Source organism: Perissodus microlepis, chromosome 17, assembly GCF_051167445.1.
Source record: "Perissodus microlepis isolate ML-2025 ecotype Zambia chromosome 17, ASM5116744v1, whole genome shotgun sequence".
Lineage (NCBI taxonomy): Eukaryota > Metazoa > Chordata > Actinopteri > Cichliformes > Cichlidae > Perissodus > Perissodus microlepis.
In genome coordinates this window covers 6,852,992-6,879,164 of record NC_140477.1, presented here as the reverse complement: position 1 = coordinate 6,879,164, position 26,173 = coordinate 6,852,992, and the positions used below count along the sequence as shown (strand labels likewise).

The 26,173-nt window shown below is 40.4% G+C and overlaps 1 protein-coding gene across 1 annotated transcript; it reads left to right on the top strand.

Moving 5' to 3' along the window:
• The first annotated feature begins 265 nt into the window (after positions 1–265).
• On the top strand, positions 266–1,752 carry LOC146369138 (uncharacterized). The gene has a single exon (XM_084910549.1). The coding sequence runs from the start codon at positions 415–417 to the stop codon at positions 1,021–1,023; it is 609 nt and encodes a 202-aa protein (XP_084766675.1). The 5' UTR covers positions 266–414; the 3' UTR covers positions 1,024–1,752.
• The last annotated feature ends 24,421 nt before the right edge of the window (positions 1,753–26,173 follow it).

Here is a 26,173-nt window from a genome sequence, read left to right as displayed (position 1 = left end):
AGGATACACTAGGTACTAGATACATGTTCTGATGAGTTTTGGCAAACAACCATTTGACTAACATGTCTGTCTCACCTGGCTCTTGTTCCATCTCTGTTCTGTCCTCATTCTCCTCTCCATCGCCCTCTCTGTTCCTCTCTCGCCCTCTTTGTGCTGCGAATCAAGCCAAACACCAACATCATCAAATATACAGTTGAAACCAGATATTTACATACTCTTCAGATAAAAACACACACACTTTTTAAATTTTTTTAATAAGTCTTCTTGGCTCTCAGCGAAGGCGGTCGCACTTTTCTCCTCTCCTCCTCACCCTTATCTTTCCTGCTTAGCCTCTGTGTCCTTGTCTTGTCTCGTGTGCATTACTTTCCCTGGAACAGTCTCTCACTGTCGTTCTCTAAAACCTAAAAGAGAATTATGGATTTGATCAACTGGTCTCTGAATGCTATTGACACCCTTTTCTCAATGAGAAGTCTGGGCTCGGGAGAGCCTGAGTGCCCTGGAGGGACTTTCCCTGCCGGATACACGATGGACGGGTGGCAGAACTGGAGGGTCATGTGCCTGGCGGGACTGTCGATCGAGGACGCTGAAGATATCTATCTATTCGGAACCGTGATAACAGGGTTCTTGCTGATTGGAGTTGGCTTAGCCCTGGTTTATCGGAGAAATAAGAGAGCGGAACCGGCTGTTCAAACCCCCCCAAGGCTGCCCGCTGGAATCGAAGCGATGGGACGAGGCGCGACCTCTCACAACGAACGTAATATGGTCAACACCTTGGAGACACTTGCATCGGCTGTGAAGGCTCAAAGCAACAACATTGAGCGTATGGGGGGATACATCAGAGAGAGGCCTGCTCAAAATGCGACCCTTGAGCGACAGTTGGAAGACATCGCGGAACGGATCACTGCAGTTGTGAGGTCTCAGAATCAAAAGAATGACAACACCATGGAACAGAAGTTTGATACCATCATGGGGAGGCTCGCGACTCTCCAACGGGAGATCGAGAGACCAGTGTCAGAGTGTTAGGGCAGCCTGAAAATTCTCCTGGGCTGCTCGCATGGAAATTTGCAAAATCAACATCAACATTGCGGACCCCCATCACGGCGCCAACTGCAGGCCCAAGGCTGGAGCCGAACAATCACTCCCTGATAACGACTGTGTTACGGCTATTCTTCCCGTCCCATGCAAGGACACCTGGATTGGCTGGAGGACTGTTTACTTAGCCTGATAGGCCGAAGGACACTGTCTCAGCTGAACTATGGACACGCACACACATACACTTACACTGATAAGCACTCACTCATCCCCCCTCCCTTTCCAACGCCTTCGATGCTTGTTGCCCCCTGGGAACACGAGGCGGGTCCGGGCCCGTGCTGTCGAAGAGATGACGGCGCCGTCGCAGGATGGCTGCTGTGTTGCCTGGGGTTACTCCTCATCCCCTACCCATCCCTGTGGCTTTTCATGTCTTCCATAATGTTGTGCTGTGGACATTTATGTGCTTTTTTGTGCAGAGGAGTTTTTTTGTTTCCTGTTCTCGTGCTGTCCTACCATGGAAGCACAGCATGAGTGGAGGTCTCTTTTTTTCCTCTTGTACTTTCCCGTTGTTGTGTACATTTCAGTGTTTTTCTTGTAACGCTACCGATCTCCGACTTGTAATCCCATGTGATGTCTGTGTTATGTGTGTAAGGTCGGGGGGGGGGTTACCATCTCGCTGCAGGGCAACCTGCTTGCGACAAATAAAGCTGTCATTCATTCATTCATTCATAATTGTAAAACATCAAATCAGATTAAATGTTTATTTTTTTAGATTGATAAATATAAAAACCATATTTGTTAAATTTAAGAGTAAAGAGAGAAATTCTATGTATTTCTTAATTACAAATGGCACCCACATTTTTTCAAAATTGATCCACACTTATGGAGGTCCACAATTCTTTTCCTGGTGTCTTGGTTGATATCTCTTGATTTTCCCCATGTCAAAGAAACAGGCTCTGTGTTTTGGGGTTGCCTTATATCAGCTGTCCCCAATCCCCGGGCCACGGACCGGTTCTGGATGCGTGAGTCGTTTGGTACCGGGCCGCAAGAGTTGGGGCTCGGGTGTGAAATCTATGGTTTTCATCATTTTTTTTTTCGTTCTTTTTTTTAAATCGTTTTCCCTGGGTCTTTTCCCCTGTGTTATGAATAAATCTTCTTTTTTTGGGTACTGGTATTGGTTTTATTTTGTTGTATTTACATAAGGCTTATATGCATCCAAAGGTGTGCCACCAATTTACTCAAATGGACTCTACTAACCTATCAGAAGCTTCTTAAGCTCAGAATGGAATCGTCTGGAGTTCTCTTATTAATTACAGAATAAACTTAGTGTATATATACTCCTAAATGTGATCAAAGTGATAATAAATAGACAGCTCTCGCTCTCTTTATTCTGACATTTAACTAATTCAAAAGAATTTCAATATTTATTTATCTAACACAAAAAAGTTTACTCTAAATTGATGTTTAACAGTAAAAAAAATGTTTTGTTTTCTCCCTAAAGTGTATGTAAATATCTGGTTTCAACTGTGAATATACTGCTGTGTAATGAAATTCCTCTTGTTTTCCATAGAAATATATTGAACAACATACAAAGCATAATATATAAAATAACATTTACCTGCGTTTTTTCTTTGAAAGAAGACCCTTATGTCCATTGCTGTGTACATCGGTACATAACTGAAACCGATTTAGAGTGCTTTATTTAGCCGTGGAGGATAACAAGTGAAAATACAAAATAAACACACATGTAGATTCTCAAAAAAAACAAAAAACAAAAAAAAAACCCCAGCATTGTTGTTCGGCTTTTCATTTCACCATTTGTTGATTCACTCGAAGTGCAAGTAACGTAATATGGGTCAAGTGATCAGTTTTATATCAATCTTTTGTGATACACCGTCATATTTACATTATTTGTACAGTACAAATGATTTGCTTTGGTACCTGGTCAAACTTAAGCTCTCCTTTGTCTGCCTGTCTGCGCTTCTCCTACAGCAAATTCGCAGGCAGCAGCTTCTCCCCCCTCGCTCACACGCGTAAGTGCTGTGCTCAGTCGCCTAGTGCCTGAGCTCGGATCATACCAAAATTAGGGTGAATTTACGACTGTGCGCTATATACTTCGAATATTGTGTGTTTTTTTTTTTATACAGTTGTCAGTCAGGCATCTAACTATGAAACAAATTACACTCCAAAAGACCCCGGGTTTCTGAAACAACAACCCGGGCTTAAGCCCAGTAAGCCACCAAATGTTAGTGTGACTCAGTGGAGAGGTGGCTACGCTGACCCAGGCCATTGCTCAACGGACCCCGTTGGCAGAGAACTCACCCCCCACGTCACCCACTCAGCCGGGACACTCACGACTCTCGCCCGCAGAGCGTTAGCGCCACATTACCACGGGTGAGTGCCTATACGGCAGCCGTAAGGGCCACTTTATTTCCACCTGTCCAGCATTAGCAAAAGGACACGCCCATCAGTAGTTGAGAGGGTACTGGTGGGCGACCTGGCTGGCAAAGACCCTCTTCCACACCTTCTGTTGGCCGCCAAGCTCACTATCCAGACCAGCCTCATTCGCTTTCAGCGCCGATATGTTCAGGGGCAGAGCAAGACTTTATTGACGCTTCGCTACTTGCTAAGCCAAATATTGTTACTAGGGCTCTTCCTCACCCGCTCCTAGTATCTGCCCTGTCCGGCCAACATCTCTACCCCTCCTAACCTCTGCTTTTGAACTGCTTCAGGGGGCTACAGTGTTCAGTAAACTCGACCTACGAAATGCCTATCATTTAGTGAGGATTCGGGAGGGGGACGAGTGGAAAATCGCATTCAATACCCACCTCGGTCATTTCAAATATCTGGTGATGCCTTTCAGATTATTTTTTCCAAGCAGAGCATGAGACTCATGAGACAGATTCTTCAGCGCCTTCTGGAGAATAAGCTGTTCGTGAAAGGGGTAGAAATGCGAGTTCCATGTAGACTCAGTGGCTTTTCTGCGTTACATTATTTCTCAAGGGGATTTGGAACCTGAGCTGGAGAGGGTCTAAGCAGTCCTGGATTGGTGCCAGCCTCCCCATCGTCAACAACTCCAGTGTTTTTTAGGTTTTGCTAACTTTTACCGACACTTTGTTAAAGATTTCAGCAGGATTGCCCTACCGCTCACGAGACTCACCTCTCCTAAAGTTTCTTTTCAGTGGGACCCACTTGCCCAGGAGGCATTTTCCCAGCTGAAGGAGAAATTTGCCTCAGGTCCCATTCTCTGCCAACCAAACCTCAACCAGCCATTTGTGGTGGAAGTAGATGCATCAGAAACCGGGGTCTGGGTGGTCCTGTCTCAGCAGTTTGAAGGTAAACTTCATCCATGTGCCTTCTTTTCCCACCGTCTCTCTCCTGCAGAATGGAATTATGAAATCAGGGATTGGGAGCTGCTGGCCGTTAAGCTCGTCCTTGAGGAATGAAGGCACTGGCTGGAGGGCGCAGAGCATCCCTTCATTGTTTGGACGTACCATAAAAACCTGGAGTACAACCGGTCTGGGAAGCGCCTAAACTCCGGACAAGCCACGTGGGCTCTATTTTTCACCAGATTCCATTTCTCTATTAACTACAGGCCAGGATCGCGCATTGTCAAACCTGACATGCTCTGCCGACAATTCACCATCACTGAGGGGAGCTCTGAACCTGTCCTCCCACCTGTGTGGTTGGATCAGTCACATGGGAGATTGAAACTTTGATCTGCAAGGCGCAGGATACGGATCCTGATCCCGGAACAGGCCAACCCGGCCAGCAGTTCCTCCTTTGTCCGTCCGAGCTCAAGTTCTTCAGTGGGGACACACCGCTCGGTTCACCTGCCACCGAGGAGTACATCGCACCATCTACTTTTTGCAGCGTTACTTCTGGTGGCCCTCTTTGGAGAAGGACTCTAGGGCACCACGTCTGCACCACGTCCCATGTCAGCCACGCTGCCCATGCCTGGCCAACCATGGTCTCACATCGCCCTAGACTTTATTACAGGTTGTGGTAGAGGTGTGGTCTTGGGCCTGCTGCAGAGGAGGGGTGACGCAGTGAGCTCACAGGGTGGCGCAGAGACGGGGAGGAACAGGTGCATGGAACTGATTTGATGAGGAGAGACTTCTTATGTCTTACAGCGAGAAGGAGCGAGAGAGAGAGACAACTGGAGTGACGGAGTGACAGCGTCCGGGGCAGGAGCCAGACACAGCAGAGAAATCACACTTGTAAATAAAAGCACTCTTGAACTGACAACGCCAAAGTGTCTGTCTGTGGGTCGAGTGTCACAAGGGTCTACCACCCTCCTCAGGTAACTCCGTAATATTAACAATTGTTGACCATTTTACCAAGACCGCGCATTTTGTTTCCCTCCCGAAGCTCCCGACTGCCTTGGAGTCCCTCCTGCATCTCGTGACACTATCTGCTCCAAACAGAAATTTAAAATATCTGTCTATATAGTTTATTATTTGAGAATGTAATGCCTCAGTTACACTAAAATAAAAATAAGGTCTTCAGTTCCTTAAGACTAGGGGAAATTGGTGGTTGCTCTACAATACCAACCAATTGCAAGGCAATTGCACAGGCCACCTGGTTGCTGACAACCTGTCTCTAAGCAATCGCATCATCATCATCAGCAAACAATTGCCATTTAATTTAGAAATGCTGACAAATTATCAACGTATTAAAATGAGTCAGTCTGCACTAGTAAGCCCAGTTGGTCAGCATGTTTTTTTTCCCCCCCCAATAGGGGACTCAATCAGCTGGTTGCCAATTGGTTGTATTCTATGTTGTATTGCAGCGGTCCCCAACCTTTTTTGCGCCACGGACCGGTTTATGCCCGACAATATTTTCACGGACCGGCCTTTAAGGTGTCGCGGATAAATACAACAAAATAAAACTAGCACCGGTACCGAAAAAAAGAAGGTTTATTCATAATACACGTGAAAAGACCCAGGAAAACCGAGTAAACAATAAAAACGATAACAAAATAACGCTGAAAACCGATAAAAACCCTGAAAACTATACATTTCACACCTGAGCCTCAACTCTCGCGGCCCGGTACCAAACAACTCACGGACCGGTACCGGTCCGAGGCCCGGGGGTTGGGGACCGCTGTTGTATTGTATCTATGTTGTGTTATTTTATGGAGTTAAACTGCTGTCCTGCAGTAGTTGTAAGCCTATTTGTGAAGGAATTTCTGTTCCAAATCTGTGAGGTTCTGGCTGGATTCTGAATGCAGGTAGTTGATGTGAAATTCTGTTTGACATTAATTTCGGTGTATGTGGACAGCAACAGGTTTGAGCCAGTTTATCACAGTTAGTAAGGGCCAACTTTACCCGACTCAACTGCAAACTCACTTTGTTCTACTGCCGTTCCCCCCCCCCCCTCAATGCAATAGAGTAAGTTTACATAAGGCGGGTGACTGACTACAGATAGTTGGTATGATTCTATTAGCAATCGATTTGTTGCAGACTTGGTCCCCATTTTTAAAGCAACCATTTGAAAATCAGTGTAACTGCAAGTTGGTTGTCTACTGTCTTCAGTAGTGTGACTGTAGCATTAGCTAGCGTTTCCAACATCCAGGGGACTATCATTAGCTAACTAAATTATTTTGAGGGGCTACCTGTTATGGCAGCGACATTTAACATCTGCCCTATCAGTGCAAAGATTCTAGTAGAGAGTTTAGAGTGACATGTTAGTCGCATGCTCTTTATTTGGTTTTGGGAAACTACTTTAGCAATTGAAACTAACTAGCATTAGGTTTCATAAAATCATTACTTGTTGCCTGTTACCTGATGTTGCCTGACTAAGTATCTTGACAATCAAGAGGTTATCTTATTAAAAAAACTGTACTAAAACACAGGAGTGTAAGCACTGATACGTGTTAGCTAGCTACACATGGCAGTGACTGACTGATTTAACAATTGCTATAACCTTCAACAGTTATTGCTTTAAATTTCATGTGCACACGAACAGAAACCTTAATGTAGCAGAAAAGGCTGCACTTTAAAACGGGTGTAATGATGAAGGTTTCAAAATAGGCCTGCACAAATATGGTGGCCAAATCCATCACTCATTTGTCTGTCTTTGTGTACCAGTAACTTCAGGGCATAGCAAATTTGTACAAACTCTAGCCAGTTATTTTCTCGCACCATTTATTGTGCTTCTCTCTGACATATAGTAAATATTAATCTGTCATGCTAGGTGGAGTTTTTTTTGTTTGTTTTTTTAATACCAGTTTTTGTTTCTTCCCCGAGGCTGTTTTCTACGAGGTTATTCCAGAAAGAACTCATTTAAACTTTAATTGGAGCCAATCTTAAGAGGACAACTCTGAGCCACGGATGAATGTGAAGGTTCTGCTAATAAGCTGTGCCTCTTGTGTTATTATTCTTGTTGGTCCTTGCGTTTTTTTCATGACTCCTACTGTACTGCTGAGTGAGAGGGGATTGAGAATGATGACAGGAAAGGGATAAAACCCACATCTCTGAGCCATTTAGTCTCAGAGGAGTTGTGATCTCTTGGCATTTTTGGAGCAAATGAAGACGAAGACACAAAAAATATATATATATAAAAAAGCTTTAAGGTGATAACTGGGGAAGGAGAATCCTTGAAGCTTTGCAGAGTCATGTTTCTTAATGTGTGGAGAGGTGTTCTGGAGCAACTGAAGTCGGTTTCAGTAATTCTTGATCTGATTGTGCAAATTAAATTGCCCTATGGAGGAGTGAGAGCGCCGGCTTTACTTTCAGCACAGTCATGTCCGCCCCCTCTTTAGCACTACAAGCGCTATGAATTATAGACCCTCATTACACACAAGGCCAGATCCTAATGTGTAAAATTAAAGAAGTGTTCTTACTTCAAGCATGCGTTGACCTCTTATCCTCTATTATTGTAGCAACATGAGGAGAATCCAGCTCCTTGACTTGAGCTGCTCTTTGTTTACAGTACATGTCTTTCTATTCCTTGACCTCTCCCCTTTACTTTTATTCACCCCCCGCCCCCCCACACATCTTTTTCAGCTGACCCAGCTTCACATCACTCACAGCATTGTTTATTATCAATTAAATATTTAGTACACGAGTGCCTGTGTGCACAGATTGCAGATTTCCTCTTACCCTGAAACAATGCATGATATGTGTGCCCCTGTTGTGTCTGTGTGCCAATGCTGATTTAGATGACGGACGCTGAAAACCAAGACATAGCCATGATTCTGTTAACATCTTACATCTCAAGGTTTATCTGTGGTTCACTTTTCCTCCCTGTCTGCATGTAAATAACACACCCGCAGGTGTCTGACGATACTGTTTATAATTCCATCAATTTTGACAAAATCCCGAACACCACTGGCTGAAATCTTAGGTCTTTGCTGTATCTCTTTCGTAGTTCTTATGGGCAGGAATTGATGGCCTCTTATTGAGGTGCAACTTGGTAAGCAATATTTGACCAGATAATGGGGGTGAATGTATATATTTCAGCTTGTATGTAAACGTTTGACCCTGCATGAATCAGAGAAATGCCGAAAGAAATTCAAACATGTTCACCAAGTTCAGTGTTTTTTTAAATCAGTAAAAATATATCCTGCACAATCAGTTAAACCCAGAATTAAATTTTGCTGAAAATCACGTCAAGGTCAAGGCCATACCATCTGAAAATCAGTAAAGACTTATTACTCGCAAATGTTAAAAGATCTTCAAACTTCACAACAGTATAAAACTTGGGGGACATGAGAACCTACTTTGGTAAGCATCTGACCTTCACTTTCACTGTTAGCACCCAAGGTCAAAGTTGACTTTTAAAAAAAAAAATGCAACAACATATAGAGTAATATGTCTAATTAAAGGGCATGGAGAGAGCTGTACAACACGTTCTTTTTTTTTTTTCTTTTTTTTTTTGTATGGCACAGTAAAGTTAGAAATGTTCATTCGTGTATAGACTGATGGCAGATTGTATTTTTTTGTTTGTTTGTCTGTGCACCCATTCATATATATCCACCTATCCATTGTGGATTATGTGAACTATAGCAAACTTAGAAAAAAAAAAAGAGCATTCAATTGAGGAGTCAGCATCTGATACTTTGGGAGTAACCAAGGCCTCATATTAAAAATTGGAGAGTATTCAAGAGGTAACGAGAACGCACGGCTAGGGAGACAGAAAGCAATTTAGTAGCCAAGTTTAATTAAAGTGCTGTTGCACTGCAGTCTGAGTGGTTACAAAGGCAAGAGTTTTAAACTTAAAATAAAAGGTTAATTGTGGATACAAACTTATATGTGCGTGTGCCTGAGCTAAAAATAGAGAGTGGATTGTATGATTTTTATACAAAGTGACTACAATTTTTTATTTTTTTTTTAAAGTGACAGATAAGCCTAAAATGCAGAAAACAGAATGATAACTGCACAGATCTGTCTGAATAGTAGATGATAGGAAAGATGAAAAATGGATAATAAGGGGTAGTAAAATCGGAAGCAATCAAAATAACCTCAGTAAACACCCTCAAATATACAAAATTATAGTCATTTAGTATTTTATCGTAGTGTACTGTAAATCTGGAATACTGCACCTTTGACATTTTTAGTACTATAATTTACTGCTCACCACAGTTGTTTCTGGTGGATAGAGGTGTGTAAAAAGCCAATTATCCTGATTGTTGTAGTGGTGTTGTCTAAGGAACCTGAAGAGGTTCTTCAACCTATCTTTGAGGTTATGGACTGATGCCAACACTGTTAGGATATATTATTATTTCTGCACCTTAGATGCTCTTAAACTCTGGATGAAAAAAAGAGCATTTAATGCTTCCTCAACAGAAAATAGGGCAACTCGGGCATTTTAGGAAGCCAAGTCTGTCCATAAAGAAGCTGAAGAAGATGATAACGGACAGAAAGACCACCTACTAAGCTGGAATGGAAAATAAACTGCAGGGGACAGTGTGATATGGAGAGATTTGGAGTGGGAGGAGAAAGATCACTTACAAGCCAGCGAAATGGTGGAGGGGACAGGGTGAATAAGCCAAACTGTTTTTTTAAACAGGTTTGCCACAAAACTCATAGTTCTGGCAGGTTGTTGCAGACAAAAGGCATTTACTCTATCAGCGGTGGAAGTACAAGTTTGGACCATGTCCCCTGACTCGCAAGAAAATAATAAAATTGAACTTTTCCCTGTTCTTTGTCTTGCTTTACAACTCCAGGATGCTGCAGCACAAAACTAATAACACAGTGTTATAGTTGTAGCTCCAAAATATTAAAGGCTGAGCAAGACTGGTGGTGTGATTCTGGCTGGATATTTGAACACAATACTGCATGCTGTGTTGGATCCATACTTTGAATTGATATTAGGTTATTACTTATAGCCTATAAAGGCAGACTATGTAGAGGAGATCAGTGTGTCATCTTTTATGAGATGAATAATCATCATTTTGCAAATTCTAAACAAAAGTTCATCTAGACAAATAGACATTTTTCTTAGTGTGCATTTAAAAAAATGTTTTAATAAAAACACAAACGAGTGAAATCGTTTATTTAATGTAATTCAGTGGGCTACATACAGAACTTAGAGGATAGAAGCAACATGTCAGATGTCATGTCTGATCTCTCTAGTGTTTTTCCAAATGTTGAATATTGATAGTATTAATACCAAAGCCAGTATTGGTATCGATACTATGGATATTTGGATCGATACCTCCACCTCTAATGCCAAACGCCATTAAGCAAAAACAGTTCACCTTTAGCAAGCAGAACTGCTATGGGAGTATCTAATCTAGCAACAAAAGCTAGCATACAGAGAATCTGCCAAAAATGGTGCAGTTTTAGTGAAGGTTTTTCATATGCGCAGCAATTCAGACCAAATAGAGGCAGGAAAAACTGTCAGTGTGACTGGGACTTGGGTACTGCAAATGGACTGGGAGGTGGTGGGAGCCGTGAGTGAGAGCTCAGGATTTATTCAGAGTAGGGCCGCTTAATTAAAAACAAATCCTGAGATCTGATGGATGTTTAGGAGACCATGGAACATTATTTATCAGATCCACAGAGATGTCTTGTTAATAAAGTTACTGTTGCAGTGCCGAATGTGCACAAAAATTGGACTTCTCTATTAGTTTTCTTCCCATATTGTTTGTTGTTGCAGGTATTATTAAAATCAGACAGAAGAATCTGACACAGCAGAAAGCGAGAACAAACAGAAAAATTCAAAATGTCTTTTAATAACACAAGAATAGCATAATAGTTAGATTTAATTGGACATTTTAAACATTAATATAGCAAACTCATTCAGAGTCACATTAACAGCTATTCTTGAGATGGAACAAAGAATTTCAAACTTGATGCAGACGTTTAGAAAAATTACGTCTTGATATTTAACAAGGTGAATGACATCAAGAGGGAAAATAATGACAGAAAATTCATTAATTTCAATGCTTAGAATAATACAAACAACAACATCAATGATGCAATACACCTGATTGATATATTGATGTTAGGTATTTGATGATATATCGCTAATGCTATTTATAATGGGTGATACGTGCATTTTTAAATTAACTTTACTTTTTTTTAAGAGATTGGAGAAACACCATCAACCTATTATTATGTCATGTTGCTAAAATAATGTTGTTCATTGTCATGAGCATGAACTGCTGTTCATGTTTTCAGCTGGTAATGAGGCAGTAGGCAAAGACAGCACCTCTGCTATTGATACTGTTGCAAATGAATATCTAAACCAAAGTTAGTATCTCAATATTAGTTTTTGTCAGTTTGTTTGAAACTCTTACCCTAGCAGAAACTGTGATGACAATGTTAAGTGGAAATTAGGTTTTTGGACGTTTATTGCCTCCCACAAATGTTTAGAAAATTAATTATATAAACCATTTCCAGTAATTGCTCCTATGCGACAGGGCCAGCTGCAAAAGATAACTTTTCATCACTAAAAATTGTCACTGTGCTGCTTTAGTAAACAAATTAGCCAAAAAAAGAAGAAGAGGTTTGGTGGTGTAAACCAATAATACATTTGCCTCTTTTGCGGTATGCATTCTAATCTTCTGCTTACAAAACAACTTCTTTCCGCAGGTATGTAACCTGAAGCTTGACCTTTCTGTATTCCACATTTCAAAGCTAATTGCATGAAAAGATAATTTGTTGAGGCAGCCTGGTAAGACCTTTTCTTTATTTTCCTTTCCATTTTTTAAACTTTTTTTCCCCAGCAGAAGTATAGAGGTCAGCTCAGGGACACAGGAACAAACATGTACACAACAGTACAAGCAGAGACGGCATGGCAACTTGAATTTAAAGAGCTTTTAGCAGAAATATTACAAAGAGGGAGGCAGAAGCACCATAAACACTTGCCTGTGGAAACGTGTGGAGACAAAACAGAGGTGCATGTTAATGATGCATTCTGTGCCATCATTAACCTCTAAATTCTGGCCAGGTTTAGTTGTCTATTGTGTTTTATTGCCAATATTTAAAAACAAACAAACAATGATCAAGGGTTCTGTGGATCCCCATAAATTTCATAGCACTTTTCGCTTGCTTTCAAAGCATTCATCTGACCACTAAACCAGTCAATCCCCAGTGTATCTGCCAATTATGTTGATCGCTCTCTGCATAGCTGGAGCCTGAGAGCAGCTCAATCATATCCTGAATATTAGGGAGGAAAAATTTGTCCAGGGGCTGACAAGAAAAGAAAAAAACAAAACAAAACAAAACAAAAAAAAACGAAAAGAAAACATTCAAGGCTTATTTTTACACCCTTACCCTCCTCCTCATACTACTTACACGCTTAAACTGTAAAGGACAACTTCCATCACACTGACAACGACACTGATGAGACCACCAGGCGCCTGCTCTGACACATTGAGAGCAAGAACGAGGAGGGGGGGGGAGTAATTATTTCTCTTAATTTGTGCCACATCATTAGTTATCATCATTAGTTTAGGTGGTTGACAAATTCGCATTTGTATCATTAGAAAAGACTATGGTGACTTTGACTGTTCTGACCCAAACTTGTATTTAGAAATAAACGAATAAATGAGGACGTGCTGGTTTTTTTTTTTCTTTTGTATGTTTTATTTTTCTAAATGTGCCGTGTAGAGAATGAAAAACTCATTTAAAAGCTGCCTTGTGAAGAGGAAAGGAGGGAGGAGGGGGGGGATTTGTTTTTGTACCAAGGGCAGTTATGAAGATTGATCAGTCAGTTTGCAATGACTGAACCTTATCTCCTCTGAAAAATTGGCTCAAAGCATGTGGTCTTAAAATAAAAATAGCCCCCGAGCACAGTGTCTGTCTCTCTCTGGCTTTGAGCGCAGGTGCTTTTGTGTACTTTTTAAACTTCTTTTGCTGTTTTCAGGGGGGCTTTTGTGCGTGTGTGAGCACAGGTGTATTCATTCTTTGCTGAGCTCAGATGCGTGTTCTGTCATACATGGCCACTGTCTACATCCAGTAGCTGTCCCTCCTTGTCACGTTTCAGGTATTTATAAATTTCAGCAGTGGAAGACGGATCACCGGGCCTCCAGCTGCCACATATCCATCCTTCCAAGGGCTTCCAAAGACAGCCTTCAACATGCATTACTCATTCCCATGCTGCTACAAACCAAATTGTCAGCTGCCTTCCGCTGGTTATTTTCTTGTGTGCTCGTGGGTGTGCGTCGGCAAGAATCATGGGTGTGGTGATATCTGTGGAGTACCTTGAATCTTCAGAGGTGCAGCTTTGTTCGCTTTGAATTTGTTTCCTTTATGCCGTTTTGAATGACACTGTCCCCTGCGTACGGTGCTTGCGTTTCCTGTGGTGCGGTGCATGCCACCTCAAGTTGGTTTTCGCCTGTGTTTGTTTGCATATTTGTGCGCTCCTCTCAGTGTGTGATGATGTCTGAGAGTGTTTGTTTGTGTGGTTTTACTGGAATATATACTTTAAGAGAAAGGTTGGATTTACTGCACATAAAAAAGAGGCGAACAGGAAAAAAAAATGCATTTTAATGTGTGAAACGTGTTTCTTCGTTCATTAAAAATGAGTGTCATAAATGGGCCATTCAGCCTTTCCCTTTTTTTTTTGTGCTTAGACATCAAATAATCCCAGCAGAATTATTCTCTCGCAATATGTCTAAACAAGAAGCTACAGCTAAGGTTGTGGCTGTGTGAGGCTGCAGCTTTTGTTGAGGCCTAATAGTCACACAGACCTAGACACCTGTCGGTGACCATCTGGCAACCGCCGATAGCGAGGGAAAAATGTGTGCTCCCTGAACGGTTGCCAGTGGCTTTCTTCAAATGAAAAGTTGCAGAGCCAGTTCGGCCTCGATGCCTGCTTAAGGATCAAGCCACTTTTTGGTACATTTGTGTAGTATTACTATCAGATAACACAGCATAATAGAACCTCCCACAGCCACTGATGTCAGTGGTTCTAACTTTGGACTTTTAAAACTTTTAGCAGAAATGCAATAATCTGGTTTTACATCCATCACTTGCAGTGTACTGGTAGAACAGGGGTATGGTTACGTGCTGGGTTACAGTTTTACATGTGTGGAAACAAAATTTCAATTTCTCTAATATTTTAATTTATCTTACCATCTGATTTACTTAAGTGATGTTAGGCTTCCCAAACGGTTATGACTGGTTGCTGGAGGTTGCTGTTAGTCTCTAGCGTGAAACTGGTTGCAAATGAGTGTAAGGTTTTTTTTTCAAGTTTCACTACAGCTCAGTGAGTCAATGGTGAGTGTTTGCAGACATGTCGCCATCTTTCATGCTTGCATGATTATAGGTGATGGAACGATCAGAGGTATGACAGTTCAGCAAGATATCCTTAATGAACTGCTGATCTTGCAGTTCAGCACGCTCTTTGCAACCGATTTTCAAGTGACTGCTAGGAATCCCTGCAGCAATCTCTCACCAATCATTTTTCCCTAGTGACTGGAGGTTGGCAGGGGTTTGGCAACCGGTATCTTGGCCTATGTAACTGAGGTTTGAATAAAATAAACAGTAAGATAAATTAAAGGAGAAATGTATATTTTGACATGATGATAGCAACCTGTAATTAAAGTTTCATACCTCTTTTCTGCTAGTACAGTGGTTTCGATCAATGATAGGTTAATAGATTTCTGCTAAAAACTAGCACTGTCATGGCACCATGAAATGGACAGGTTCAAAAATGTACCCAAACTCCTACTAATAGCACCATGTAAATGTATCGTGATTTTCATAGAGGCGCCAAGGCTGAATCAGACTCATCCTTTGAGCACCTTGTATCAAATGTCATTACAGTCTGTTTGAGTGCTGTCAAAATATTTCACTGTAGTCTAAATCAACACCATGGAGCCACCAGAGGAAGGATCAGGGAATTACCAAAGTCCATGTATTTTAGTTCACCTGAGACTCCGTTCAGTCCAACAGTCAAATGACTCCTGTTGTTTTGGCTCCAATTAGTTGATGAATTCATCTGGCTAAACATGAAACAGCAGTTTCATGTTTAAAAATCCACTGAGCACATTAGGGGCACTAACAATTAGAAAATCATCACGGCAGACCACATCAAAATGTGTATTACTAGTGTGATACGGCCAGCGCTGGCTTGTTTTTAGCACTCCTGAGGAATCGCTACTGAACTGCAAATGGAGGAACGTCAGCTTTTTACACACACACACACACACACACACACACACACCCCAGAATGTAAAGACATCTAAAATGACACATTAAGGCACACTGGTTAGAGAACAATCAAATCCGAGTTACAGTGGAAGCAATTTCAGGTTGGAGATGGAAATGAATTGTAACGACCTGACAATTCTGCCTCATGTCAGGTTAGTCAAATAGTGACTTAAGTGTTGGGACAGTCTCACTGATCAACTGACAGACCGACAGTGCTGGTCCAACATCTGTTACCCAAAGCGTGGCTAAAATTGAGTTTTCACACCCTACACTACAGCTCTCTTGTCCAGTGTGTGCGCTGTTCAGTGGCAACAGCCTAGAGGAATTAGCAGGAGACTGGAAGGTTGCCAGTTCAAATTCTCAGACCAGTCAGTAAAGTAAATGACTAATGCGCTCCCTGCTCACTGAGTAATAACCAAAGAAATCATATGTCGAAATGGCCTTAAGCAAGGTGCTTAATCCCTGACTGCTACAGAAAAGCTGCTTAGTTGCAGGAGACAGGAGATGACTCTGGTTTCTCTAAGCAGCCTTGAGGTGCGATGTGTGCAACTGTTTAAATATTTGCAGCTGAGCAGAGTTGAAAAGAGCCTGGGGTATTTAGCAGAAGTCCTAAATAAAAATCGTAAAAATGAAATGATGATGAATCATATGTAAGGTGATTGTTGGTTGTGTTAAATGAAAAAATGGTGGTATGTCATAACAAATATTTATTCATAAATTTGATACTTAAGAGACTTTTTATGAAGAGACTGATTAGTTAGCAACCATTTTCAGACTCCTTATGTCTCCCTTGTACTCTCAGTCTGTGCTGTATATTTTTCTGTATTGTTACAATAGCATTTTATACCTGTAAAGTCTTTACGATCTCTGGAACTAATGTGACTAGTCAAGCAGCAGAGTATTACTTTATGAAAAGAACAAACCATAAAATTTCGATTTTATTTAATTCCCTTGCTTACACAGTCTAAAACAATAAAATGCAACAAAACACAGGAAAATAACCCAAGTAGCGATATTGTGTAAAACCTGAGGCCACCCTGTGTTCAAAATTGAAACAGTTCTTTAGTGAATAACACTAACACGCTGCTAGCAAACATCAGTAGGCAACAATAATAAATTATTGGATGTCATAAGAAACTGTTGGTACATCCAACAATGCATGTAAAAACTGTAACACAAGAAATACAAAATAAACAACAATAAAAACATACATAACCCATTTTCTAACACAGCTTCTCTCTCTCTCTTCATTTAAGATGGAAAGTGGTGTGTAGTCTCACCGATCGAAACTTGATCGAGTACTTGAAAATGATGTCTCAGTGAGAAAAAGCTCGTTATAAACAGAGTTGGTTATGCCGACACTGGTTGGTTGGGCTGCAGTAAATAAGTTCTTACTGTAAATCCCAAAAACCCAATTCTGTTCATCTGGACGTAGTGTTTTCTTCTTACTGTAAAGGGTTACTTACTGTGTTACAGTAAGTGATGCACGTCAGTAATACAATAACAAGTTATTAAATCAGTAATCATATTTACATTTACAATTATGTTGCTACTTGCATTATAAAAGTACTCCAGTTATCTGCACGATCAGAGAATAGAAATGAAAAAACAAAAAAACAAAACAAAAACCCATCTAACCTGTCTTCTTTCTGTACACTAAAATCAGCTGATTTTGGTTGGTGTTCAGGGAGGAGGGAAATGGTCGAAAGGAAGGGTCTACAACTTCTGAGGAGTGGTAATGTGAATATTCATTTTATTTTTGTTGGATTAAAGGACAAGAGTGCAATAGTAAAGTGCAAACTGCACCAGCGCCAGAAACAACTGACAAAACGTAGACTCTTTGTAACAAAGGATTCACAGGAAGTGTATGCAAACCTCAACCCCAGCCCAGCAGCCAGAGCCTGATGTTTAGCAGCTCACTGAAGCAGTGATGAGCACTCAGGCTTGTAGCATTGTAGCCTTCATTTCTACCCAAACCCATTCTTACAGTAGAATCACAGTAGAGAAGTCACTTCAAACTGATTTTAAAAATTGTCAGAAAACAAATTTACATAAAACATTTGAATATAAATCTAGCATATATGTAGCATATCTACAACAATTTATACTAAAAGTACCCCATTAAAAAAAACAAACAAAAAAAAAAACAACACAACACAACAACTTTAAAGCAGTTGTTTTTTTTGGTTAAATTTGGTTGTTTTCTGTTGAGTGCAAAACTTGTTGAAGCTTTGAATATAACTCAATCCAGGAATAGATTATGTTTACACAAAGATAGAAAGGGTGATGGACGCAACTCTGACCTGTCTTTAGGTTTAAAGCTGACTTTGTGAACATTCTGCTAAACGTGCTTACTACAACTAATATTAATAAAACAGGCAATGTCCAGTATCCATTCATTCTTTTAAGCTCTGCCGGATGCTCTGCCTCTAAGAATAATAGCTAGTGCCAAATTCATAAAGCTTCTTGGTATAAAGAGTTGTTCCTAGTGATGAAATTCTAAGAAAATTCCTAGAAATATGACTGACGAAATACTTGTAAAATAAAAGATATTCACAAAGCACTGTGGACCTTAGGAGAATTCCCCAAAACTGTTTGGAATAGGGAGGATAACTTTATAGAAGGACAAGGGTTTCTGAGGTGTGAGATCTGTATGTTCTTCCCCTGAGATTACTCCATGTACTCCGGCTTCCTCCCACAGTCCAAAAACAAGCATGGTGGTCCTGAACTGTCACTAGGCGTGTTCAGGGTGTATCCTATGACAGGAGCAACTGGATAAGTGGAAGAAAATGGATGGGAAGATCTTTAAGCCCACTAGCAAAGACAAAGACGTAATAGAAATATTCTCCAAAGGCTGAATGACACTACAGTAAGTTAATGAAATGCTTCAGATTAGATCACAAAGCAATATTGTTGGTGGTCGCTCTCAGTGGAGACGGTCTCACTTCTCCCACCAAAAAGAATAATGCCAGAAATTAAAGTGATCACAGCGCGAAGATCTTTTCCAAATGCAAGAGTGGAGCGGATGACACGGTCTGTCACAACCTCGCTTTAGCAAAGTGATCACACAAACAATTAGTGTTTTCACTGACTTGCATTGTAAGGCAGTTTCGAGACTGAACTGAGCCATTTGCCTGCTATCAGTATCAAACTAAGTACTAAAATCACCAGCATAGCAACATAAAAGCCAACAGAAATATGACAACTATGTAAAAATAACAGCATGTGAATAGACTTTGCGAGACAAGATTAATTATTATGGTTCCTGTTATCATCATATTCCTATTATCACCGTGCATTTCTCGATTAAGCAACAACAAGCAATAGGTTTAACCTTACCTCCTTATTAAGGTTAAAGTTTCCATTCTTTGTTCATAGTTGCTCTGAGAATTTTTCATACACCACTCCTTAGACAGAAGCCTGTTACAAATTCTTAGACTGAATTCAGAGCTCCATGTATTCTCACTTTGTGAATATAGCCCCTGGCTCTTTAGTTGCTAAATGCTCCATTATGTTCAGAGGACTGTTAATTTTGTCTCTTTGATGCTGACCATTTAGCATACAGTGGGCCTGTCAGAACTTTTAGCTAGAACAGCTACTTCATGAGGCTGGAAACAAGGATGATGAGAAGGATGGATGTCAGATTTTGGAGCTAATCCTCTGTGAGATACTACTTTTCACATATTTTTACACTGTGGTAAAATGAGATCCGAATCGTGTACCCTCAATTATGGTTTAGCAGGAAAATATAAACTAAATCAGATTTATATGTATGATATTGTGCTTAATATAACTAGTTTAAGTCAGCTAGTAACAATGAAATGATACTATGTAATGGTTATATTTCTCCAAATGAGGCAGAGACATATAGATAAGAATAGATACAAAAAAATAAATAAATAAGAAATCAAGGACATATTTTTTAGCCAGCAAGTTTCCCACGAGCAATCTCGCCTGGAGGGAGGACTTTTCAGTGAAGGTTCATCTGAACCCAGGACATTTTTCCATGTCAGAAGAAAGGAAGCCTATTTTTATCTTTCCTTCTTGCTCAATGAACCCAAGGGGAGTTTAACAGTTCTTCCCTGATCCAGGCAGGATGGTGGGTTTAAAGGGATTCCTGTACTTTTCCAGAGGAGCCTAATGCCAACTCCATGTGTTCTCTAAATACTCATCTCTCACATTTTTTCCTACTCTGTCCAATTATTTCTTCAAGCTCCGTCTCTTTTACTTTCTTTTTTGTTGTTGTTCTCCAGCTCTTGTGTCTCCCTCTATGGTTTCCTTGCACAAGGGTGCAATTTAGTCTTCTTTTTGAAGAATACTTAACTTTGGTGAATTAAACAATATTTTCAAACCCCCAAACGCCAGGCTGTGATCCTTATTGATAGGGACCTTATAGCCTCCAGATATGCTGGAAGAAAAAGGACTGATGCAACTGATCATCAAGAATATAAAAAGGGTTTTATACAAGTACTGCAATAGTCAAATACTTCTTCTGGGCAGGGCCCATCCACTGAACCCTAATATCCCATCTGTTAACAGTGTATTCTGCACTCACAGAGGATTTAGTTCACTTTCTCAACTCCCTTCAGTAGTTCTCTATTCCCATTTCTCGTATCCCCATCCTACTATATCTCTTGGTTTTCCCTAAGCTCCAGGGTGTATTGTTCTTCAAGACTGGAATCATACTGGAGATTTAGAACTTGGTGGATTAGAGAAGGCAGTTTTGTCCCTGGTGGCTATTCCCTTTTGTAGAGCAGATCCAAAAATAAAGGTCCAAAACCACTCGAGGATAAAGGAAACAATCCATCATACAGGTTGAAAAAAAACCCCCCCATAAACTCCATTTGCGGTCAGTTAAAATGATGGTGTTTCTGAGTACTGTGGGGCAAGTGTGGAAGTGTGCAGACATGCATTCACGCCCTCAACGAAACATTCCAACTACTGAAATTTTAAGCAGCATTATATACATATATGCACCTCAGAGGATTTATTGTTATACACCCTGAATCTCATGAGAAACTGAGCAAAATTCTGTCTTATAAATCAATATGATCCGAGCTACTGGGATTACACTAATAAAAACTCATTTTTTCTTGCTATGATCTCCATTCAGCTACTCTGCAGCATACAGTAGTAATTTTTCCAAGTAAAACTAAGGAAACCTCACGAGAGCGTCCCATTTACTTTGAACGCAACGCCTGAAACATTAAAAATAAAACTGAACCAATAATGCTTATCACCATTTTCCATCACCTCTTTTAATAGTACTGCATGACAAATGAGGACAGTTGATAAATTAAATCATATAGGATTTGTGCTGCTCAATAGTTCAGGGCTTCAGTTATTGAGCTTTTGATTTCGTAAAGTACCAAATATTGCTTATAGGTGGCAACTGTGGACTGCAGGGAAGCCAAATTAACACAGACGTTTTTACTGCAGAATTATGTTGTTGGAATAGATGCAGACTGTGGTTTGTGGCCTGGTTATTCCAGCGAGATAATGTTAGAATAAACATGCCCTTCTCTGAAAATGAGAAACTATGTAGATGGGAGCATTTAGTCCTTCAAAACTTGTTTCTATACTAGCATGCATTAATATGGCCTAAGCCTGTGTCTAGGTCACACAATGCCATGTGCACGAATGTACACCCCAAACCACTATAGGTTACAGCCGGATCAGTACTAGATTTTGTCGAGTGTGACAGTGAGATGTCACTCTCACTGTTATGTATATAGACTGTGCTTGATAAATGTGGATGTAAATATAAGAGGTTTGGAGGGGGGATAAAGTAAAGGATTCAAAATATGGGGGACATCTACTGTCGTAATTGAAAACGATTTTTAAAGAAAATAGACAACTCAATAAATATATTCAAACCCACTGAATGCGCCAAATCTCACATTAAAAATAAATTAAGAAATGAATGTAAGGAAGCACACCGCATGATAGAGGACACAAGAACAGACGCAAACTGAGGGTTTAAATACACCAGAGGTGATTAGGGCAGAGTGGAGACACCTGGGGAGAAACATACAGCTGAACTGAATCTGATAACGAGATATGGCAGAAGTAAAATTAAACACTAAACACAGTGTTATGGGTTAACAAAAAAAAGACACAAAGTAACTGAACGCTGGACACAGAAGTGCAGACTCAAAACGGAGAACACAGGAAATGTAAAATAAAATAAAACAAGAAATAGAATGGAAATAACCTGTGACCGTGAATCGAACCCAAATAACTCTAACCACTTTAAACGTTACACATGGTCTGAGAAAATAAAAGAAACCAACAAGGAAATATATTTAAAAAACTATAATGTCAGAGAACTTCTGAACACCACAAACTAAGAGCCAAACATTAAATGACAAAAATGAAAATTCAAAACGAGAAAATGCTGTGTCATAGCTCCAGGGCCGTGACAGAAAATAATACAAAAATCAATGCATAGGCTTTTAAAAATTCACAAATCAAATGGAAAATGAAATAGTAAAGTAAATGCATGCATTTCTTTTTCATACAATATTCTTCACTGAGTGTTACAATGCTGGAATCTTTCATATATATTTATATTATCTCTTTACTTATTTGTGATTATGGCATTGCCGGTCTACCATACCAGGCTGCAAATTATTTATATAGTGGACCAATTAAAAGGTCTACAATGGCTCAGATATGGAGCAGGGCAACTCTAATCTGTAATGTGTGCCGTGTACAATATTCACAACACAAAATCACATTAAATGCGCTGCATGTTTTCAACTATAATGTAGCTTGCATATCATCAGGTTATTTAGTAATGAACTCAGCGAACTGTGGCTACCCTCAGACCGCCTCATTACTCACAGTAGATCATGACTTTATTATTGCAGATCATCGTGTCAGAATAAATGTGTGATATATGCGGTTCCAATATAACATAGTGAACTGTAAAGGAGCATTAATTTGGTTCATTTTGTGTCACATATTGCAGCCAGTGAGTGGAACAGTAAAGCAAGATAGAGAGACTGTGTTGCAGCGGGTTGTATATGAGCTTGTTGTAAAGAGCTGTTGAGGCATTTGTATAAATTATTCAGTCTTGATCCTCATTTTGAAATACAACAAACCTTACATGTTGGCAACAGGCCTTGAGAGTGATGCAGTTTGTGAGCAAGAATGCGGCACTGATGCCATTATAATATTCTCACAGGAGCACTTTCAAAACCTGCAACAGCATCAAATGATGAAAATGCCGTTACCAAATAGATGCATTCATTCCTTAAACAGCAGGGAAATGTGTGGTGGTAGTAGAATACCTAACGGTAATTTAAATGTGCCCTTGAATAAAGGTAGCCGTAAAAAACAGACTTGCACTTCGGTCTTATTTTGTCCTGTTCGCGTGTGGATGTGCATGTAAATTTCCAAATTTGTGCAGAGTATGATAGCAGTGGGTTCACCGTATGAGTGTGTGTTTTTTTTTTTGCTGCTAGACATTGTTTAAGGCTTTGTGGCTCTTCATGAATGCACCTCTACTTTGAAAGTGAATAGTGGCAGTTCTTTACTTAACCATGCCCCCTTTTGGCCCCTGAAATGTGCGAGCCTATTTCCTCATAATGGCTCTACCATGTAGCGAGCTCCCATGGGAGCCTCGTTGCGCTCGGCTCGCTCTGCTTTACTAACCACCTCGTGCGAAAGGAGCGAATGTGCTATACAGCGCTGTGATGAGTGACTGTTGATGAGGGACAGTTATTATGCAGAACTTATTATTCTCTTCCTGCACTGAGGGGATTGTCAGTAGCGGTCGCGACTATTCATTAATGCCATAAAATATGACCTGGCCCATGGCATGTGTCTAAGCTTGCGTTTGTGTGTGTGTGTTTTGCCCACAGGGCCAACCCAGCAGATCTGCATTGGAGCTTTTGAAGTAATGAGAACTCATAATCAGTTTTGAGACTTGCCGGACATGTTTATGCGCATTTCTTCCTGCTTGTCTGTGCCGCTTGTTTTCTAAAATTCACATGAAAAGAAAGCGCTCAAGAAACTGTTAAATTTCCATGCCATTACTTTTTAATGGTCATAATGGAATAACAGAAACTGAAGGCTTCTATTCCCAAACATATCATCTTGGGAAAGCATTAAATAAAGTTATATGGAAGAAAAAATATATATACCTTCAGGATATGTTTCCTTCTGACTGCCTGTAGCTTTGATTTGGGTTTTGCTCATCATGTTTCTCCCTGTAAATTCTCCCTGGTCTTCCTATGCTCTACGCACTATGATGCTGTATTAGATATGCATTATCCCACATGGTGCTGTTATAAATTAAGCCTGATGGCACCAAGACTTTCAAACAACAGATAAAAGTTACCATCTGTGTAATTGTTTTATCTATAAATAATAGAGGCAGCAGAAGCATAGCTGTGATCACAGCATTACTGTGTTATCACCATATAAAGTGGATCAAGGTGGACTCGGCAAACATTTGAATTTCTTTTTTGCAACATGTAGACATACAGCAAAATTATTACTGACTCGTACACATAGCACATGGAAGTCTGGTATTCTCTCTCTTTTTAATTCTGTTTTCAGTGTATTCTAAGCATGGGTGGTGCCAATTCCAGGAGATGAGCAGTTTCTGAAATAGACCAACGCATTTAGCACCAACAACCATGCCACGGTCAAAGCCACTCAAATCATCATTCTTCTCTATTCTGATGCTCACCTTTTGAACTTCAACAGGTCATCTCAACCATGTCAACACGTCTAAATGCATGGACTTGCTATGACACAATTGGCTCATTTGATACTGCGCAAATCAGCAGTTGAACAGATGTACTGAATGAAGTGCCAGTGCATGTATTTCCCCCACTGAGCCACTATTTACCCAAATATATATATATATATATTTTTTTACAAACTTTAAGTTTTTACACAGTAATGACCATTAAAAACTTGCATTTAACATTCTAACATTTCAGTGTGTCGGTCACAGAGAAAGTATTTCAAGAAAAATTCACTTTTCATTCCCTTTTTCTTGTAACCATGCCCAAAAACTACTCTGAGTAACACATCAAACCCTTTAAAAAAATCCTCCCGTTTCCCATTATTTATCAGCAGGTACTTCTGGGACCAAATTCTACCTTCTTTGCCATCATCTTGGCCTTCAGCCCTCACCTTCAGCCCCCAATCCCCAGTCTCAACCTGTGGTCTCCTGTCTGAGACGATCCTTCCAGTGATTAATGCAGGAGGGAGGAGGAGACCCTGCTGCCAGGCCATATTGAGAGCCATTTTAAATCTCTAGCCTGCTGTGGGGCTCAACTTGAGGGAAGGATCTCCTATTTCGGTGTCTTTTTATTGTTATTTTTTGCATCTGCGTTGCAGTAATCTACAGCTGCAAGCATGCCATGATACCTTAACAGGAAAACTTCACTGAAATACCACCTTGCAAAGCGCTCATTTATGATGTGCTTTCAGTGGTAATAAAAGCATGATGAGATATGTGAATAATTTGCTGGGTGTAAATTCTCTTACTGCTTTGTTCAATGCTCCATTTACCTAATTTTGTCACTTGGATCATTTGGCATGTATATTGTATTAATATATTTTAACATGCCTGAGGAAAGATAGTCTGTGTTTTTGAAATACGTGAATGGAGGCCAAGTATGAACTTTTATTTTATTTTCACACAGCATTTTGTCTCTGGGATTCTTCTGTAGATCTGAGCGACTGCTTGTCACCACAGTCTTTCAGTCATAACACCTTTCACTGGGCTTTGTAAATGACAGGCATTGGTGGCCATTTTTCATGTGGTTGCTAGGGTAACTGGTTGAATCAAAGACGTGCTCGGTCTGTGTGAGTGCTGTCCACTGCCTGTCTTCACGACTGTAACTGCATGATTATTTGAGGGTTTCCCTATGGCCCAAAACCTCTTGAAAGGGTACGAGCAGTATAATTTGTTCAAACAGTAAACCCACTGAATAAGAAGGTCGATCACTGTGTGTGTTTGGATTATAAGGATAATGATCATGCTGACAGATAAGAGCTTCCTGAAAGAAGCGAAGATGCCCGTCTGCCTCACAATTACCTGCAGAGGACAATCGTGCTTGATTTTTTTTGTCTTTATGCATGCTACTCAGGTATATGTTATCTCTTGAAACCAACATGATCTTATGATTAACACACTGACATACAAAAAAAAGGTCATTATATGCCTAACAAAAAGACAAAACCTATCATTTCCCCTATTGTGCAGGACTTGTCACCCTTCTCAGTGCAGTCCATGGCATCCTTTCAAAACTGCCTGTGGGCCATGGTAGGCTTTAATTGGTGAGCCAGTGATTCTCTGCTGTTGGACCATTGATTTTTATTTGCATAGTTATTTGATGATGGATACAAAGCCGGTGGCAGTCTATTGATCAAGCTTACAGAGGCAGCATAGCGAAGAGATGGGCAAAAGGAAAGTTGGGGATTAATCTCTAAAATTAAAGTTGCAGACCAATATTAATGCAGTCTTAAGCCTGTTGGCTTTGTGTTGTATACATAATACATTT